This window comes from Anabrus simplex, chromosome 7 (assembly GCF_040414725.1).
Source record: "Anabrus simplex isolate iqAnaSimp1 chromosome 7, ASM4041472v1, whole genome shotgun sequence".
Classification (NCBI taxonomy): Eukaryota; Metazoa; Arthropoda; class Insecta; order Orthoptera; family Tettigoniidae; genus Anabrus; species Anabrus simplex.
The window spans coordinates 228,453,830-228,474,854 of record NC_090271.1 but is presented as its reverse complement, the minus strand read 5'-3'; the positions used below and the strand labels follow the sequence as shown (position 1 = coordinate 228,474,854).

The window sequence follows — 21,025 nt, the reverse complement described above, 5'->3', positions numbered from 1 at the left end:
TTGTTTCAAACCAAATTTAGATTCTATTTGACCACATGCTACCCCATCACCTACCCTAATACTGCATTGCACCCTTCGATAGACCGCCTCCAATGCTTGTACCATCTTACTAGATACCCCTAATAGGCGTAATTTCGCGATCAATGCGCCCCTGCTGACTGTGTCAAAGGCCTTTTCAAAATCTATAGCCATTCTATATAGTCTTCCTGCTTTCGGTTTTATATACTTTTCTATTATTGTTTTTACAACCATGATGTTATCTATTGTTCTTCTGCCTTTCCTAAAACAACTTTGATATCTCGAGAGGATGGAGAACTCTTCCGCCCATTTCACCAGTCTATTTGCCAGAATTCCTGTATATAATTTACTTAGGGAGTCTAATAGTGTTATACCTCTATAGTTACTTGGATTACTTCTCTCCCCATGCTTCTTGTAGATTGGACATCATATACCTGTCTGCCAAGCCTTAGGAAACTCCAAAGAATCAAATATCTTACTGAACAATTTTACTTGTATTTCCAGCATTTGTTGACTTTTAACTGCTTCTTTCTAAAATTCATTAGTTATACCACTGAAGCCCCCCCCCCTGCCGCCACTTTACTACATTTGGCCTTTCTAATCATTTCTAAAACCTCACATTCTGATATTTCTTCATCTGAGCAGGGGATACATTTCTCTAAACCCCTCGAGATAACATTGGAATATCCTCTCTCACCTCTACTTATTTTGTTAATTCTATTCCATATCTTATCACTTTGATTATTCTTACAGTCTATGTTTATTAATTTTGCCTCCTCCTGTTAACATGTCCTCTTTTGTTCTACTAACAACACTTTATATTCCTTTCTTAGTTTACAATAGCGTGCCCGAACCCCAGGCTCCCCCTCTTTTCTATATGCCTTTAGGGCTCTAATCACCTCCAATTTCTTAGTTTTACATACATTATACCATCCTTTCCTTTTATCTTTATTATTATTCTGCTTTCTTTTCATGTGAGCTACAGTTTTAAAGGGTTTCTCTACTAGTTCTACCGCTAGGTCCACATTACTACTCAATAACGCTACCTCTATTCCACTCTTAATTATCTGGAATTCTTCTCCCCTTAAATATGACTCTAATCTCTTTGGGGTATTCTCGCACCACTTATATTTATTAATTATCCTATTATTCTCTTTTTTTTCTTACAGTGTTACGTTCCTCCTGCTCTTTCCCATTCACTTCTAGCGTAACAGATACCGCGGAATGATGCATTTCGGCCCATTCTAAGATCTCTATTTCCTTTACCGCATCTAAAATATCTCCTGTACACACAAGCGAATCAATTACACTACCTCCCTGTGCTGTGATATATGTTAGCTTTCCCATTTCATCTCCCCACCACAATCCATTTAGAATATATAAATTCTCTGCAGCACATAGTTCTAGTAGTTTATCCACATATACATTACGTTCTTTATCTCGACTGTTTCTGCTACCTATTATTGGCTTTATTCCTTCGTTGCTATATGCTGAAATTGACTCTCCAATTCGTGCGTTCCAATCTCTCAACATAACGATACCTACTTCTTCATAATTACCTCTCATTAAGTTAATCTCCTCTATTAAATCCTCAAAAAAGTTCACATTCGTATAAGGTGACCCCATACGATGGTTGTATATAAACCCTATGCATATATCTCTCTGTTCACTCCCTTCCAGTTTAAGTTTGATCCAAACTACATCTTCCATATCGTTAGGCAATTCTTCTATCTGACTACTAAACTCTTCCATGTTTCTAAAAAAGCAAATATCTCAAAGTTTTCCACAAGCTCAGACAATCCATCATTCCTTAGTTTACTTAATATGCCTTCTATATTAACAAAACCAATTCTCAATGCTAGTTATTTCGCTTTCCTGTTATCAGAGACACTTCCTGTTTTGCTACGTGTGTTTATTGTTTTATCAATTTGTATTATACTTCCACAAGGAGAACTATAAATTTCCCCTAGCTTCTTTCCTTCCCATTTATTACCTTTTCCATCCGTAAGCACCCCCTTCTTAGCCCATAAGTCTTTCAAGCTCTGTCCACGCTCCTTTTCCTTATACTCCTCTATCTTGCTGCTGCTTTTTTTCAGCTACCGGTGTAGTAGACGAGCTATTTCCCGATTCATGATCAGGTGTTAAGCATTTACTTACAGGTCGTCCCTCCATACTAGTGGCAACACCCTCACTCTCAGTAGGTGTCAGCAAACTTGTCGGCACGAGCTCCGCTCCTGTTTTCTGCACGTCATCATTCCTTCTTCCGTGTTGAGCTGGTACCGCACTTCCTTCTCGGGTCAAGGCTTCCAGCTGGGATGGCGTGTAGTTCTTTCTCCAACCATCGCCTGTGATGAATAGTCTCTTGCCTCTAATAAACGCTGTAAGGTCCTCTCTTCTTGCTCTCCCCATGTGAAATCATAGTATTCTTATTGACACAGGTGTAGAATATATTGGAAGTGGAAAGTGTTTATAGAAGTTTTATTTGTAAACCTTGTTAAGTAGTACTTTTTCTGTATGATCTGAAGTGTGGTGATAGAATGTTTTATTTGTATTCCATGTAACTACCTAACCTGTACAGTGTAAATATTTTCGTAACAAGAAAGAAAGTAGAACTGGCTGAGTCAGCAAAGAGGATGCATTTGGATGTGCTAGGAGTAAGTGATATTCGGGTAAGGGGAGATAACGAGGAAGAGGTAGGAGATTATAAAGTGTACTTGACGGGTGTTAGAAAGGGAAGGGCAGAGTCTGGGGTAGGGCACTTTATCAGGAATACCATTGCACGCAACATAGTTTCTGTTAGGCACGTAAATGAGCGAATGATGTGGGTAGATTTGTCAGTTGCAGGAATTAGGACTAGAATTGTGTCCGTGTATTCACCATGTGAGGGTGCAGATGAGGATGAAGTAGACAAGTTTTATAAAGCATTGAGTGACATCGTGGTCAGGGTCAACAGCAAGGATAGAATAGTGCTAATGGGCGATTTCAATGCGAGAGTAGGGAATAGAACTGAAGGATACGAAAGGGTGATTGGTAAATGTGGGGAAGATATGGAAGCTAGTGGGAATGGAAAGCGTTTGCTGGACTTCTGTGCTAGTATGGGTTTAGCTGTTGCGAATACATTCTTCAAGCATAACGCTATTCACCGCAACACATGTGAGGCTAGGGGTACCAGATCCATAATAGACTATATCTTAACAGACTTCGAATTCAGGAAATCTGTTAGGAATGTACGAGTTTTCCGCGGATTTTTCGATGATACACACCACTATCTGATCTGTAGTGAATTAAGTATCTCTAGGCCTAGGGTAGAGAAAGTGAAATCTGTCTGCAAACGAATAAGGGTAGAAAATCTCCAGGACGAAGAAATTAGAAGTACATGGATATGATTAGTAAGAAGTTTCAAACAGTAGACAGTAAGGAGGTTCAGGATATAGAAAGTGAATGGGTGGCATACAGGGATGCTGTAGTAGAAACAGCAAGGGAATGCCTAGGAACAACTGTGTGTAAAGATGGGAAAAGGCAAACATCTTGGTGGAATGATGAAGTGAGAGCAGCTTGTAAACATAAAAAGAAGGCTTATCAGAAATGGCTCCAAAGAAGGGCCGAGGCTGACAGCGATTTGTACGTAGATGAAAGAAACAGAGCGAAACAAATAGTTGTTGAATCCAAAAAGAAGTCATGGGAAGATTTTGGTAACAACCTGGAAAGGCTAGGTCAAGCAGCAGGGAAACCTTTCTGGACAGTAATAAAGAATCTTAGGAAGAGAGGGAAAAAGGAAATGAACAGTGTTTTGAGTAATTCAGGTGAACTCATAATAGATCCCAGGGAATCACTGGAGAGGTGGAGGGAATATTTTGAACATCTTCTCAATGTAAAAAGAAATCATCCTGGTGGTGTTGTGAACAGCCAAGCTCATGAGGAGAAGGAAAATGATGTTGGTGAAAGTATGCTAGAGGAAGTGGAAAGGATGGTAAATAAACTCCATTGTCATAAAGCAGCAGGAATAGATGAAATTAGACCTGAAATGGTGGAGTATAGTGGGAAGGCAGGGATGAAATGGCTTCATAGAGTAATAAAATTAGCATGGAGTGTTGGTAAGGTACCTTCAGATTGGACAAAAGCAGTAATTGCACCTATCTATAAGCAAGGGAACAGGAAGGACTGCAACAACTATCGAGGTATCTCATTGATTAGTATACCAGGCAAAGTATTCACTGGCATCTTGGAAGGGAGGGTGCGATCAGTCGTTGAGAGGAAGTTGGATGAAACCCAGTGTGGTTTCAGACCACAGAGAGGCTGTCAGGATCAGATTTTCAGTATGCGCCAGGTAATTGAAAAGTGCTACGAGAGGAATAGGCAGTTGTGTTTATGTTTCGTAGATCTAGAGAAAGCATATGACAGGGTACCGAGGGAGAAGATGTTCGCTATACTGAGGGACTATGGAATTCAAGGTAGATTATTAAAATCAATCAAAGTATTTATGTTGACAATTGGGCTTCAGTGAGAATTGATGGTAGAATGAGTTCTTGGTTCAGGGTACTTACAGGGGTTAGATAATTCTGTAATCTTTCACCTTTGCTGTTCGTAATTTACATGGATCATTTGCTGAAAGGTATGAAATGGCAGGGAGGGATTCAGTTAGGTGGAAATGTAATAAGCAGTCTGGCTTATGCTGACGACTTGGTCTTAATGGCAGATTGTGCCGAAAGCCTGCAGTGTAACATCTTGGAACTTGAAAATAGGTGGAATGAGTATGGTATGAAAATTAGCCTCTCGAAGACTAAATCAATGTCCGTAGGTAAGAAATTCAACAGAATTGAATGTCAGATTGGTGATACAAAGCTAGAACAGGTTGATAATTTCAAGTATTTAGGTTGTGTATTCTCCCAGGATGGTAATATAGTGAGATTGAATCAAGGTGTCGTAAAGCTAATGCAGTGAGCTCGCAGTTGCAATCAACAGTATTCTGTAAGAAGGAAGTCAGCTCCCAGACAAAACTATTGTTACCTCGGTCTGTTTTTAGACCAACTTTGCTTTACGGGAGCGAAAGCTGGGTGGACTCAGGATATCTTATTCATAAGTTAGAAGTAACAGACATGAAAGTAGCAAGAATGATTGCTGGTACAAACAGGTAGGAACAATGGCAGGATGGTACTCGGAATGAGGAGATAAAGGCTAATTTAGGAATGAACTCGATGGATGAAGCTGTACGCATAAACCGGCTTCGGTGGTGGGGTCATGTGAGGCGAATAGAGGAGGAAAGGTTACCTAGGAGAATAATAGACTCTGCTGTGGAGGGTAAGAGAAGTAGAGGTAGACCAAGACGACGATGGTTAGACTCTGTTTCTAACGATTTAAAGATAAGAGGTATAGAACTAAATGAGGCCACAACACTAGTTGAAAATAGAGGATTGTGGCGACATTTAGTAAATTCACAGAGGCTTGCAGACTGAACGCTGAAAGGCATAACAGTCTATAATGATAATGTATGTATGTACATATTGTATGTGGAACTAGTAGGTTTCATTTCTATATTTACTGGAACTGTCCAGAAAGTTGTCACATGAATTTTTGAACAGGGTGTGTTGCCTTTGGTTAATTCTGTATTCTAGAAAGTATGTTCTGACTATTCTGGAAATGGAAGATTCACGATCGTATGTATTCGAGAAAGTATTTAAACATCGCGACCAAAGTAAGTGTTGTGATTGGTCAATCCGGGCAAGCTCCTGTGTTCTGGTTGACTACTCCAAGGCCAGGGTTCCCTTTAAAAGGCGCTAGGCTGCATTTTGTGAGAGGTCTGAAGTCTGAGGTCTTATATCTCTGTGCAGTCTTGGTCTTGACCTGCCGAGCCTCCCGACGTTCTTGACGTCGTGAACGTCTCCTCGGTACCAGCATGGCCTGCCTTGGGGTAAGCGTTGTTTCTTTCTGTCCGGTTTTAAGTTCCATTTAGTTTTCGTTGGTGCATCACAGGAGTTTGCCCTAATTGCCACTATTTGTTCAGATGTGAAAAGCAAGTTTTGATTTCATTCTGAAATATGTTGTGCTTCCTCTTACCTTCAATATTGTATTTGTTGAATTTGATTTGTACTGAGATGCACTTGGTTAACTCTTTGAACTTAAGGCAAAGCTCTTGTCTAAGGACACCTATACTGTAGTTTGTCAAAAAACATACATAATGTGTAGTGTGTATCTAGAGTTGGTGTACAACTGAATTTGTTCCGGAAGTTAATTTGTACTGACGATTTTGTAAATAATATTTTGAAAACCAAAGATCACTGTTGACTTTTCGGAAACCGCAACCTTCGCCCCTCCATGGCCCTCCGTAAGGTTTCCCAGTCACCTTTCCACGTTCCTGGTTTATTATCATCAAGTTGCCCCTACTGATATTTACCAGTGTTGTTTATCGCTGGTGTTCCGTTCATCAGATGTTTTATTGTGTGTGTAGTGTCTTAGGTACCGTGTAATTGCACTTACTTTCCTCCCTTTTCTGTGTTTGGTGTAGCCGCTGAAGTAACGGTAACATATTGGTAGTAGAGCGTGGTTGCGGAAGAAAGGAAAGTGAACGGTGATCGTGCTTAACCTAACTCTGCGTTAAGTTCGAAAGTCATATATCGCTTTGAATTTTGTTTCTTCCCATCAGGATGGCTCGTTCTGTTTCTAATCCTTTTCATTTGATAAAGTCAGAACTCATTTACGAATTGAAAATCCGAAAAATGAATTCTACAGGCAACATCAGAGATGACACTAGCCTGTTGAAACGGTCTCTTAATTTGCCGATAACCATACCCGAGTGAACTACGGACGAGTTGCATGAGTCTCTGGTCGTGGTTAAAGATAGGTTACCTGAATTTAACACCATTCTTGTGTCCTTTTGTGCTTCTGAGCCCTCGCATGGCCAATTAGCGGGGTTAAGGCGCAGTTACTACATTATCTGGACATAATTAGGGATTTGTTGTCTCTCGAATTGCCGGAAGTTGAGCGGCAGGAATGTCAAGCCTTACTAGTACAGTTTTCGAGAATTTTCAACAGAATCAGTGGTTTGCTTAAAGGGAGTAAGTTAAAGAACACAGTTTCTGGTTTCTGAAGTTCAAGTGTCTATCCCATCTGAAATGTGTGAAAGTGTTAACTCTGGTGCCGCATCTGTTGCTGCTCAAGTGTGCACTCTGACACCTAGTGCTGGTGTTATTCAGGAGTCTGAGGTGACTAATGCTGCCCTGGGATCTTCTGTTTTGTTGTCTGGAACTAGGACACCTGTAAGTCATTCAAATAATCTATCTCCTTTGCACACCGGTATCCGTACAGATTTTCCTGTGGTATCTGGTAATTCTGTTGTGGGTCAGTGTCTGCACTCTATTGTTAATCAGCCCGGTTCTGATGCAATGGTGCAAAACCACCCCCCTGTCTTGGCGCCACTGGTATCAAGCGCTCCTTTAGGCTGCATAACCCCTACACAAGCAGTTAATGCCCCGATGGTCTCTCAGATTGGTGAGAACCTTTCACAAATGAGGTTGTCTGCGCCCGTAACGTTGCAGGCTAACGTTAGTCCTAACCTAACCTGTACTCCGTCTTTTTCACTAAGGCACCCGAAAGGAAAAGGATCAGCAGAGTCCACCTGCTCTGGGTGAAGGTACCTTAAGTCAGGTAGGAAGGGGTTAATACCATTGTTGGTGACCATGTATATTTAGTTGTAAGCTATTTGTAAGAGTTTGTTATAAGGTAATAATAAGTTTTATGGTACGGTAGTTTTAAGTAGTTGTGTAGGTAAATACTTTAGGTATCCTCCAGTGTAATGGATTTAGTATTATAAGTTAGGTAGGTTTTAGTTTAGGTCACTGCTTGGAATTTATTCCCCTCATTTTCACGCTAAGGGTAAACTCCTGTAGTTTCCTTTCACCCCCACCGTAAACTTGTCAAATGAATGAATTGTAGATAGTGCTTACCCCGGCCCTAGGTGCTCTTATATCCCTGGTGTGCGAGGGAGAGCCCCTATTGCATACTCATTAAGCCACCCATTGGGTGACTCTACGCAAGATCTTTGAGCCCAGCAGCATAATTTTGCCTCAAGTATTCCCCTGTCTGCTGCGGTTAGGTTTATATTACAGTGGCTGCAGTGACCAACTTCTTCTGACGGCAACCTAAAGTGCCAAGTTGGGAAGCACACTGTGTGCCTTGGGCGCTACCATCCGGCACCACAATCCTGTGACGAATGTCCTAATGGAGGCAGTCTGACTGGACGGTGTCTCACCCATCTGCTTATTTGGTGAAAGATACCACTGGACTGCAATTTACCTAGCTACCTGGTTTGGACTGAAACTGAATGGAGGCTGGCGGTAAACGGCCGTGTCGGCAGCCACATCATTAACAAGAACCTGTGGCCTAGCTGTGCTATGACTGGTGTGAAAAGTGGTGCAAGATATTTAGTCCGTAACTTTGCCTAAAAGGAGGGCTATAACACTGTCTGACAAGAAAGCGAGAAGGTTCTGGATTACCAACAATGGGCAGCAGGAATGAGTGTACATCCTTTGGTGGACAGAGTAGGAAGAGTCAAAGCAATTGTAAAAGGTTCAAAAGGCATTTTGAAGTGTAGTGTGACTATCCATGCGGACATTTATGTGGTATTTATTAAATAGGTGGATCAATGAACACCTTTATTATTATGAAATTTATAGGTAAACTGTAAACTCCAGACTAGTGGAAGGACCTTTGGTATAGTGACAGTTTGTTTTTGTTTATTGTTGGAAAGTCAACTTAAAGAAAATCATGGTTGTTTGTGAAGTGACTGTCGGGTATCTTTCCTAATCTATACTATAGTGAGAACGTATAACGTTTTCAAAAGGGATCGCCTTTCTCCCCAGTAAAATTATGTTAAGGGTCGAGCGTGTGGCTCGACTTTCGAGGGGGGGGGGAGGAAGATGACACAGGTGTAGAATATATTGGAAGTTGAAAGTGTTCATAGAAGATTTTATTTGTAAACCTTGTTAAGTAGTACTTACTGTATGATCTGAAGTGTGGTGATAGAATGTTTTATTTGTATTCCATGTAACTACCTAACCTGTACAGTGTAAATATTTTGGTAACATATTGTATGTGTAACTAGTAGGTTTCATTTCTATATTTACTGGAACTGTCCAGAAAGTTGTCACATGAATTTTTGAGCAGGGTGTGTTGCCTTTGGTTAGTTATGTATTCTAGAAAGTATATTCTGACTATTCTGGAAATGGAAGATTTGCGATCTATGTATTCGAGAAAGTATTTAAACATCGAGACCGAAGTAAGTGTTGTGATTGATCAATCCGTGCAAGTTCCTGTGTTCTGATTGGCTACTCTAAGGCCAGGGTTCCCTTTAAAAGGCGCTAGGCTGCATTTCGTGAGAGGTCTGAAGTCTGAGGTCTTATCTCTCTGTGCCGTCTTGGTCTTGACCTGCCGAGCCTCCCGAAGTTCTTGACGTCGTGAACATCTCCTCAGTACCAGCATGGCCTGCCTTGGGTTAAGCGCTGTTTCTTTCTGTCCGGTTTTAAGTTCCATTTAGTTTTCGTTGGTGTATCACAGGAGTTTGCCCTAATCGCCACTATTTGTTCAGATGTGAAAAGCAAGTTTTGATTTCACTCTAAAGTATGTTGTGCTTCCTCTTACCTTCAATATTGTATTTGTCGAATTTGATTTGTACTGAGATGCACTTGGTTAACTCTTTGAACTTAAGGCAAAGCTCTTGTCTAAGAACACCTATACTGTAGTTTGTCAAAGAACATACATAATGTGTAGTGTGTATCTAGATTTGGTGTACAACTGAATTTGTTCCGGAAGTTAATTTGTACTGACGATTTTGTAAATAATATTTTGAAAACCAAAGATCACTGTTGACTTTTCGGAAACCGCAACCTTCGCCCCTCCAGGGTCCTTCATAAGATTTCCCAGTCACCTTTCCACGTTCCTGGTTTATTATCATCAAGTTGTCCCTACTGATATTTACCAGTGTTGTTTATCGCCGGTGTTCCGTTCATCAGATGTTTTATTGTGTGTGTAGTGTCTTAGGTACCGTGTAATTGCACTTACTTTCCTCCCTTTACTGTCTTTGGTGGAGCCGCTGAAGTAACGGTTACACTTATCTCCTTCCTTTCTTCAATTCCCAGGTCTCTCTGGATCCAAACTTCCATCCCTTTTAAATTCCTGGCATTCCGAAGAATATGGTAGGTTTTCATTCCAGATACCAATTGTATTTAGTCGGCCTGTTCCCTTGGGTCCTACCTATTCTCTGCATGTCATCCACATCGGATTCCGTGCAATTTACTTTCACTCCTAGCGTAAACACTTCCAACACAGCATCTAGTAACGCCAGTTTGTCCTCGCTTCTATTCTACTTAATCCCATGTATGACCAGGCATCTGTTACATTGGGCAAACAATGATCTCCAGACCTGCATCTCTAGCTCCCGTGTGCGCTGCTCCAACACCAATTAGTGATCCTTTGCAATTTCCATTTCTTCCTGGTATTTATCCAGAGATTCTTTTATACCTGCCATATCACCCCGTAGACTATCTTTCATATCCTGAATATCTTTATTCTGTGCCATGATGAGCTCCCTCGTTGTGTCTGTCTGGCTGACCTCTTTTATCACCTGCTTAATTTTTGCTATATCTTCCCAATTCAGTGGCCCAGGGTTACTTTCCACTCCTCCAATTACTAATAACGCATAATCACTAACACTGTCAGCACGATTTCAGAGTATTTTATATCACATTTTAAACCACATACCTGATATTTTATGTGATTGTTCCATCGGCCGATGACTGCTCGGTAGAGTTCTAAACTCATTCCCATTTAGCTTACGCCACAACACTCAGCACTCCACACACACATCTGCTCTGTTTGCAGGGCTCCAATCGACTGTTAAAATGTTATTAAAAACAGCTGTGCATCAGGAGAAAATGTGCTTTTCACTACAGAAGTAGTGTTTGCACTAGGCCCAAACTTTGCCTTTTAAAAAGTAGCTATGTAATTTATTTCCATATTGACCGAACACTGAAATAAGCACCTTTATAGTGTAAGAGTATGTTGAAATATGCAGACTAGGCCACCAGCAGTAACGTGTTTTGTCATCTATGCTTAGAAGTATTCTATTTTCTATCATTTCTAACCAAAATGACCCTGATCACAACACCAGATATTTTGTAGAGGTGAGTGGTTTTCTTGTAGGTAATGATTAATTTGTGTTACAAACTTCTTTGTTCCTCCCACGTTTTGAGTTTATTTTCTGTGCCCTTGACATTAACAAATTTTGCTATTTCTCTGAAGGAGATACATCGTAATTACTGTGCTTGGAAAGTTTCACCGAAAGATATTTATGATCTAAAGTAATTCACTCTTACCCTTTTTGCATTCTTTTCCCTAAGAAAGCCTAACTTATATTGTGCTGGTAGAGAACTGTCAATTTCTCACCTTGAGTTCTTTTAAAATTTTCAGATGTATATTTCTTAATGTTCTGCTGCCCAGCTAGAAAACTGCCTCCCTTGCCAATTCGAGCTGGTGTGCACCCCGTCACCACTTTTATTTATCACCTTGGATCTCTAACTGCCACACCCAGGGTCACTCTTAATATGGTGGTGATGATGATGATGATAATGATGATGATGTCCTACTGGCCACTAAGAGGTGTCGATGCATCTAAGAGCAGGTTCAGAACTGGAACGAGGAAGCAGAAAATGACTAGCAGTTAAACATTACGGAAAAAGAGTAGGCCTGCATGATGTGGAGATCACAGTAAAATGGAACAATTCAGACAACAGACATCTCAACAATTCAAGTATCAATTCACACCAATTCAAGAAACTTAGTTGTTTAGTTTGCACCGACAGTAACACCCTTCTAGATGGCTAGGCTCAAGTTAATGCAATGTGGCTGAAGTGGCAGCAAACTACTACAGTTCTCTGTGATTGCCGGATGTCCACTCAATTTAAATCCAAAATCTCCAAGACTGTCATCTGACCAGTCTAGTATGTTGCTCTCTTTCCACACCAACTTGTCATTGTGTTTATCATAATATGAGTTTCTTTTCATATTTCTATACATAACTTAACTGGTCACTTGTTTTTTTTCCCTTTGCTTTACTAATAATTAAAAAATGGTTTCTTTTTTTGTGATTTAATGTCGCACTAACAAACCCAAGGTTATTGGCAACACAAAAATGGGAAAGGACTAGGATTGAAAAGGTAATGGCCATGGATTTAATTAAGGTACAGCCCCAGCATTTGCCTGGTGTGAACTTCAAGGCTGCCAACTGTGGGATTCAAACCATCATCTCTCAAATACAAGCTCACAATAATGTGACCCTAACAGCACAGCAACTCGCTTGCATAATCATGACAGAAAAATTAATTCTAATTATGTATCAAATACTGTTTATCAGTTGGTGACTACAAATGTCTAAATAGTTGAAAAAAATCATATTGAGATTATGACAAGTCATATTGTGAATATGTCTAGGCAGTGAGCCACAGATGCCCACCAACTGGAAAAGGTTTGAGGGCAGTTTACAGGCAAGTCATATCCATTCACTTTCACAATCCAACCATTAACATCAGTGGTCTCTTCTAAATGAAAAACACTAACTACCCACCTAAAACATGACTTACCATTTTATGCACATGAAGGTGGTCAGAGAAACTGAAGGTCAGTCTGTTTATCAGTTTCACCTTGCCTTTCAGCACCTGCAATCAACCACAATGTATCAGAGGAGTCCTCCTACAAGTGTTGAAGCTAAAAGCATATTGAACATATACTGACTTCTGTTAGAGCTGCTAAGCATATTGGAGGAGGAACTAAATCTGAGGCCTCCTCTGCTTCACCTTTTTTCTTTTTCTTCTTACTTTCACTGGCAGGTTCTTCCAAATGTTGATTGACTGCAATTGTCTGGAATCCCACTGTACAAAAAGAAAGAAAATAAGATTCCAAAAATATGGAGAAGTAAAGTGGCAGCGTTTGATTTTGAGTGGAAAAACAACAAGATCAGCAGTTTCTCTTTACATTAAATGTAAGAGAAAAAATGTCTTTATTCTTCAAGTACAGTACCATCTACGTAATCCAGCCCTCTTACGAAAAAGAGGTGCACGTTTACTGGAAATGCTGGATTATTGGGATTCATAGGCTATAATTTCTGGTTTTATAGAAAGAAAAAAGTTACTGTAAACTCAACCGCACAAAAATTGTCCTTCACAGAAGATGACTTTCTTCCAAAATCCTCTTGTTTGAAATAGGATGAACATTTTGTGCAGGTCATAGGATTCCAAGCATCATCTCTTCGGCCATTGGCTATCCACAATTAACAAATATCCTCACGTTTCAAGAATGTATAAAATTAAATATTTCTTTGTCGGCCAATTTTCATGCGATTGAGTGTACAGCTGTCAAGAAAACAAGGTGCCTGCACTTGAAAAGAGAATTTATTCTAAGTTACACTCAGTGCTGTTACACAATGCATGTGCTTGGAGATGTGCAGTAGAAGCACTGTGAACTATGCTGAACTACAGTATTTAAGCAGGAGTCATTCGATACTTGCTACTCATGGAACAGTGGTAAAACACTCATTAAACGATTCGTAGTTTGTGAGTTTGAGCCGTGAAGTTATAATTTTTATTGTGTTATCATTCTTTAGTGATATAAATAATATTAGGTTAGGAACAATACAGTTCCATAATATTAGTGTTAGTTTACTTCTTATATTAACCTGTAATGAAATAAAATGATGCATGCGTTTGTAGACATGTAGTAGATGCACTAAATTGTGTTAAACTATGGTGTTTGAAGGAGTCATTTGTGTGTACAAAAGTTAAATCACTCAGCTAAATGACTCTCCCACAGAAATAATTTTAAATATTTATTATCAAAATTGTAGGTGTCTAAGATCAAAGACCACAGAAGTTTATCTAAACCTGATGAGCAAAATTCACAATATTGTTGGTCTATCAGAAAGGTGGTTAACAAATTCCATTAATAGCACAGAGCTGTTTGACAAGAAGTCTGTAATATTCCGAAAGGACCGTAATCCTGTCATCACCGGTAAGGATTATGAAAGAGGAGTTATTCTTGCAGTTAACAGCAAACACAAAGCCGTTCAAATCGATTTAGAAACAGATCTAGAAATTCTCTGTGTTAAACACTTTATTGATAATTTCTTTACTTTGTTCGTAAGCATGGTTAGCATAGTTAATTAAATATGACAAGTCTTATGCAGTTATTGAATCAGCCACTCCACTTATTAACAAGCCACTCATAATATTAGATTTTAATATTCGTGAAATTACTCCTAGTTATCATTTGTTCATTAGCTCCCGTATGTCAGTTCAGTTAAATAACTTTATGAACATGATGAACCTTGAAAACTTCAATAATGTAATTGACAACAAATTAAAGAAACAGAAAAGCGATAGATATGTGTATACCTTAAAGTCAATGGAGGATGTTAAGAATCTGTCTTAATAATTAACAAAGGGGGATGCAAACTATGCTTTGCGTATTTACTACCAGAAAGTTAGAGGGCTAAATACAAAGACTACCAAAATGTATACTGGTAATCATGCAACAGATCTTAACATAATAGTATTAACTAAAACGTGGCTTCAACCATGCCTGTATGGTAATGAAGTGATTAGTAAAAAATATAACATTTTGACAAGATCGGAAAGTTACAAGTAACAATATTTTAAGAGATCATTGTTTAACATTTTTATTCTACATTTTATAAGATTACATAGGTCCCACAACCAATAACTTTAAGATTGAATTAGGCTGATGATGTCCATAAGAAAGAGTGAAACATGTACCTTAAGACTTTTTAGTATTATGTAAAAATTTTAACCACTTAAAATAGTGGATTGTATTGAACAGGTGGTTCAATAAATATTGTTGTAATATTTTGTGAGATCGGAAAGACCGAAGAGGGAGTGGTGTTTTAGTAGCAGTATGCAAGGATATTCCAGCAGTCAGTATTGACATTGGAATATACCATCTTAAAACACTTTGTATAGAAATCAGGTTAATGAAAAAGAAATATTATATATTAGTAACTTATTTTCCACCTATTTCCAATATTGAACTTTACAAAGACTTTTTTTTAAATATTCGATAAAAATGACTTTCTACAGTGAGGTAACACAATAACATTAGGAGACTTTAACCTTCCTTTAATTACAGGAAATAATTTCAATCTGTTGCAAGGAGGTACAAGCACACGGTGTGCACAAATGATTGGAACGGTTTCAAAAAAATTCCTATTTTTTAATTATTTGTTGGAACATTAAAAAATTATATAGACAGACAGAAAAACTCACAAAGTTTTTTTATGAGCCTACAAGTGCTCGATATGTTCACATAACCCCATACGAAGAAGTCACAAGGGGTGAGGTCAGGAGAGCGTGGAGGTCACGACATGAGGGCGAGATCTTCATTCCCGATACGACCGATCCGTCTTTCTGGAAGTCCGCTGTTCAAAAAGTCACGAACATCAACATGGAAATGAGGTGGAGCACCATCCTGTTGGTAGATGATGTTCAATCAATCAATCAATCAATCAATCAATCAATCAATCAATCAATCAATCAATCAATCTTGATCTGCATTTAGGGCAGTCGCCCAGGTGGCAGATTCCCTGTCTGTTGCTTTCCTAGCCTTTTCCTAAATGATTTCAAAGAAATTGGAAATTTATTGAATGTCTCCCTTGGTAAGTTATTCCAATCCCTAACTCCCCTTCCTATAAATGAATATTTGCCCCAGTTTGTCCTCTTGAATTCCAACTTTATCTTCATATTGTGATCTTTCCTACTTTTATAAACGCCACTCAAACTTATTCGTCTACTAAAAAGGTGTACAATACAAACAAGTAATGCAATCGATGTAGGGTTGGACCACGCCCTGTACACAAAGTCCACAAAGCAATGGAATTATCGGTATATGTACATATGTACATATGTGCTTACAATCTATTTGTAAATCTAGCAGAGCCCAAGTAGCAGCCATAACGGCTGCCACCGTTTCTGACACATGAATGGGCACAGGGTCTTGAAAGGCCTGTGCCCAAGCTTGATCAAAAGCTGGTGCCACCGCCGCAATGGAGTGCGGGGTGGCATCAGCGTATACTATCACATCTGGCCGGTACACCGCCGTGGACCGGGGAGTTGCCACATAATCCGGTGTGAGGAGAGTGCGCACCCAGAAGGCTTCTCCAGACAAGACGTGCTTGCAGATGAAGAAGGGCCATTTCATCACAAAGCATAGCCAGGCAAAATACCCGGCGATCTGTTGGCGTCCATACTCGTCCGTAGATGCAATCCGTCGAATGAGGTCCTGCACTCTACGTTGCATAGCACAATGTAGGGACACCTCCTGTTCAGGAATGGAAATCGTAACTCCTAAGTAGGTGAGCACTGTAACCGGGTTCAACACTGATTTTCGCTCATTGATAGTGATACCGAGGATTACTTTAAGGTACAAGAGCACCTGCTCCACCAGCGTCGGGGTCCAGTTCAGGGACCATATTAACCAGTCGTCCAAGTAGATCACTGTGTGCACCTGGAACTCATCGAAAAGCACTTGGGCCACTGCCTCCCCCCATCGTTGCATCACTGACGGGGCGAGGGCGTGACCCATTGGGAGTCGAGTCCACACGTAGGAACGGCCTTTATAGTGAACTCCATAATTATGACACGTGGCCGGCCGTATTGGAAGTTGATAGAAACCACTTTTCAGATCTATTTTTAAAGCCTGGGACGTCGGCGGGATGGCATGCAATGCCTCCGCCGGGGCCTGGAGGCTAAATCGTGGCTTGCGTATATAGGGAGTCCAGGCGCTGAGGTCGAAGATCACACGCGCACTTCCATCTTCCTTTGGCACTAAGAAGAGGGGAAATCGAGATACAGTCGATTTGACCTCCAGAATCCAAGATATCTGCTATATCTTGCTGAAATCCTACAAGTTGAGCTTCAGTGGAATAACCTTTCCTAAAACCAAATTGCCTTCTATCGAACCAGTTATTAATTTCACAAACATGTCTAATATAATCAGAAAGAATGCCTTCCCAAAGCTTACATACAATGCATGTCAAACTTACTGGCCTGTAATTTTCAGCTTTATGTCTATCACCTTTTCCTTTATACACAGGGCTACAATAGCAACTCTCCATTCATCTGGTATAGCTCCTCCGACCAAACAATAATCAAATAAGTACTTCAGATATGGTACTATATCCCAACCCATTGTCTTTAGTATATCTCCAGAAATCTGATCAATTCCAGCCACTTTTCTAGTTTTCAACTTTTGTATCTTATTGTAAATGTCATTTATATCATATGTAAATAATATTACTTCTTTGGCCTTAGTCTCCTCCTCTATCTCGACATTATCCTTGTAACCAACAATCTTTACATACTGCTGACTGAATACTTCTGCCTTTTGAAGATCCTCACATACACACTCCCCTTGTTCATTAATTATTCCTGGAATGTCCTTCTTGGAACCTGTTTCTGCCTTAAAATACCTATGCATACCCTTCCATTTTTCACTAAAATTTGTATGGCTGCCAATTATGCTTGCCATCATGTTATCCTTAGCTGCCTTCTTTGCTAGATTCAATTTTCTAGTAAGTTCCTTCAATTTCTCCTTACTTCCACAGCCATTTCTAACTCTATTTCTTTCCAGTCTGCACCTCCTTCTTAGTCTCTTTATTTCCATATTATAATAAGGTGGGTGGGTCTTTACCATTCCTTACCACCCTTAAAGGTACATACCTGTTTTCGCATTCCTCAACAATTTCTTTAAACCCATCCCAGAGTCTGTTTACATTTTTATGTACCGTTTTCCACCGATCATAGTTACTATTTAGAAACTGCCTCATGCCTGCTTTATCAGCCATATGGTACTGCTTAACAGTCCTACTTTCAAGACCTTCCTTTCTATCACATTTATTCTTAACTACCACTAAAACAGCTTCATGATCACTAATACCATCTATTACTTCAGTTTCCCTATAGAGCTCATTTGGTTTTATCAGCACCACATCCAGGATATACTTCCCTCTGGTTGGTTCCATAACTTTCTGAATCAGCTGTCCTTCCCATATTAACTTATTTGCCATTTGTTGGTCATGCTTCCTGTCGTTCGCATTTCCTTGCCAATTGACATCTGGCAAATTTAGATCTCCCGATACAATCACATTTCGTTCCATGTTGTCTCCCACATAGCTGACTATCCTATCAAATAATTCCGTATCCGCGTCAGTGCTACCCTTTCCCGATCTGTACACTCCAAATATATCAAGTTGCCTATTATCTTTAGAAATGAGCCTTACACCTAGAATTTCACGTGTCTCATCTTTTACTTTTTCGTAGCTTACAAATTCTTCTTTCATGAGAATGAACACTCCCCCTCCCACCCTTCCTATCCTATCTCTACGATACACACTCCAGTGCCATGAGAAAATTTCTGCATCCATTATATCATTTCTCAGCCATGATTCAACTCCTATTACAATAACTGGTAAATATATATCTATTAAATTACTTAATTCTATTCCTTTCTTTACAATACTTCTACAATTCAACACTAACAATTTTATGTCATCCCTACTTGATTTCCAGATCCCTGTTCCCTTATCACCGCTCCCTAGGCCATCCCATTTCCCTGAATGTACCTCCCTATTACCCTTCCAAACAAATTTCCTAACTTATACATACCACTGCGGTTTAAATGAAGGCCATCTGAGCGCAGATTCCTATCTCCTACCCACCCACCCATTAGGATCTAGAAATTTCACTCCTAATTTCCCACATACCCACTCCATAGTTTCATTTAAATCCCCAATCACCCTCCAGTCAGTATCCCTCCTACACAGTATTCCACTAATAATCTCTGCTTTCTTAAACTTCACCCATGCTGCATTTACCAGATCCCACACATCTCCAACTATGTTGGTACTTATATCAGCTTGCCTTACGTTGTTGGTACCAATGTGAAACACTACCACCTTCTCCTTCCCCTCCTCCCTCTCTTCTACTTTCCTCAACATCTGCCTCAACCTAATTCCTGGATAACATTCTACCCTGGTTCCCTTTCCTCCACACACTTTCCCCACGTGTCTAACGATGGAATCCACCATGACCAGAGCCTCAACCCTACTCACCTCATTTGATCCCCTCCCCTCCTGGTCAGACCTATCTTTCCTGATAGCTGCAGAAGCTACTTCCTCCTCCCTTTTCTCCTTCCCATGACCCTGTTCGACCTGTCTTTTCCTATCCTCTACTCTACATTTCCCTTTCCTACCTTTTCCCTTCCTCTTACTTTCACACATCTCACCAACAGTTCCCTGTCCCTCATCTTCCCTCTGTTGTTCTACCTGGATTGACTCGTAGTGATTTCTCACAGACACCTGTCCTGAATTCTGATCCTGAATAGAGCCCTTAGCCTGCAATCTCCTTCCCCTTAGAACATTAGACCACCTGTCTTCTACAACTCCCTCCTTTCCTTCCCCTCCCTCTTGTACACCTACTGTAACCTGTACATTGTTTGAGGGAGTCCTATCTTCCTTCCTGTCTTCTGTGAAAATCCTAATTATCTCCCTCAAACTTTCCAACTCCTCCCTCATACCCCTCAATGCCTCGTCACACCCACAGTTCGTACACTCGCGCTCCTTAGCCATTCTTTACGGAAAAAAATGAAATTAAAATAAAATAACTTATTTGCAAAAAAATAAATGAACGGAGGGATATATTGTCTGGGATAGTACTCAAAGATCACACTACAATAAGGTAATTAATATATGACTACACCACAATACTACTTAGTCGTGCTCTATTTTTTATCCTACAACCCCTAACAGGATAAAAACTGCTGTTAATTACTGAATATCGAAAGTAATACACAAGAACTACACAATTCCAAACTGCAATTAAGCCTATCCTAATTACAACAACAGTATTTTAGGAAGAGTTTCTATGGATACCTCTACTACACTAGTACTACACAAATATTTTACAATAATAAAATAAGCACACTAAATTCTAACAGGATATTACTCGTATACTACTGTACAGTACACTACAGTAATTTTTAAACTACTTTCAGACATATCCTAATTACGATACTGGTACCGTATGTCACTACTAAGCACAACAGAAATGAAATTTGCAAGAACTACTGTACTCAAAGATTACCAACGAAGCTAAATGCTTAGACAAATTATTATTAGTATTACGGCCTAATAGATACACACGAAAGATAACACACGAATATAGCAGGCAAGATACGGCACTATCTAAATGTACTGTATCTATACTACAATGTATCTACACTACACTACACTGCGTTTAGTTAAATGCTTAAGTATCAAAAGGATTGCCGTACACGAAGAAAAATATGAATATAACTGGCAAGATACTATCTAATATATTATATCTTATCTTCACTACAATTTTACTGAAATGTGGTTATGTGATTATTACAGCTGGTGGATTACTATTATTTTCCCTACTCTACGGGACGGAGAATAGAAGTGTCCTTAATTAGAACTACTGAAAAATACGAGGTTTCTCTACAATAATAATTTCTCAAATATTTCTATCTAAACTACTCCTGCTACTCCAACTCTATCGGTCTTCAACTGTGGTATGAGCCAATTCTCCAGCATATCCAGGTTGATGTGCCCTGTAATAGATTTTTCAGCAAAGTCAAAACGGTTCACTTTGTCAGCCGGCGACAATGGTTGGAGCAGATGCAAATGGTAAGGGCGCATCTGCAATCTTTTCCTTACGACTTTCCGAACAGTCAAACGAGGCACGTTCATTTCCCTGCTCGCTCGAGTTGACTTTAGCGGGCTACATTCAAAACTGCGTCGCACACGCTCAACTGTTTTTTCAGGCACACTAGGCTGGCCTGTTGATTTTCCCTTGCACAGAGATCCTGTGGTTTTGAACTGTTCATACTATTGGCAAATGGAGTTGGCACTGGGTGGATCTTTCTAATACTT

At 39.8% G+C, this 21,025-nt stretch overlaps 1 protein-coding gene and 1 long non-coding RNA gene across 2 annotated transcripts in view; one reads left to right on the top strand and one right to left on the bottom strand.

Annotated features, from left to right (window-relative positions):
• LOC136877496 (ribonuclease P protein subunit p30) overlaps positions 1 to 21,025 on the bottom strand; it is a 286,160-nt gene that overhangs the window by 144,346 nt on the left and 120,789 nt on the right. The window contains exons 2-3 of the mRNA XM_067151598.2: positions 12,799 to 12,935; positions 12,648 to 12,722 (exon numbers count right to left, since the gene is read on the bottom strand). Coding sequence (XP_067007699.1) covers positions 12,648 to 12,722; positions 12,799 to 12,935 — 212 coding nt within the window. The remainder of the gene's footprint in view (positions 1 to 12,647; positions 12,723 to 12,798; positions 12,936 to 21,025) is intronic.
• The window catches only part of LOC136877497 (uncharacterized), a 69,571-nt gene that overhangs the window by 41,836 nt on the left and 6,710 nt on the right, over positions 1 to 21,025 (top strand). The gene's annotated exons all lie outside the window — the stretch shown is intronic.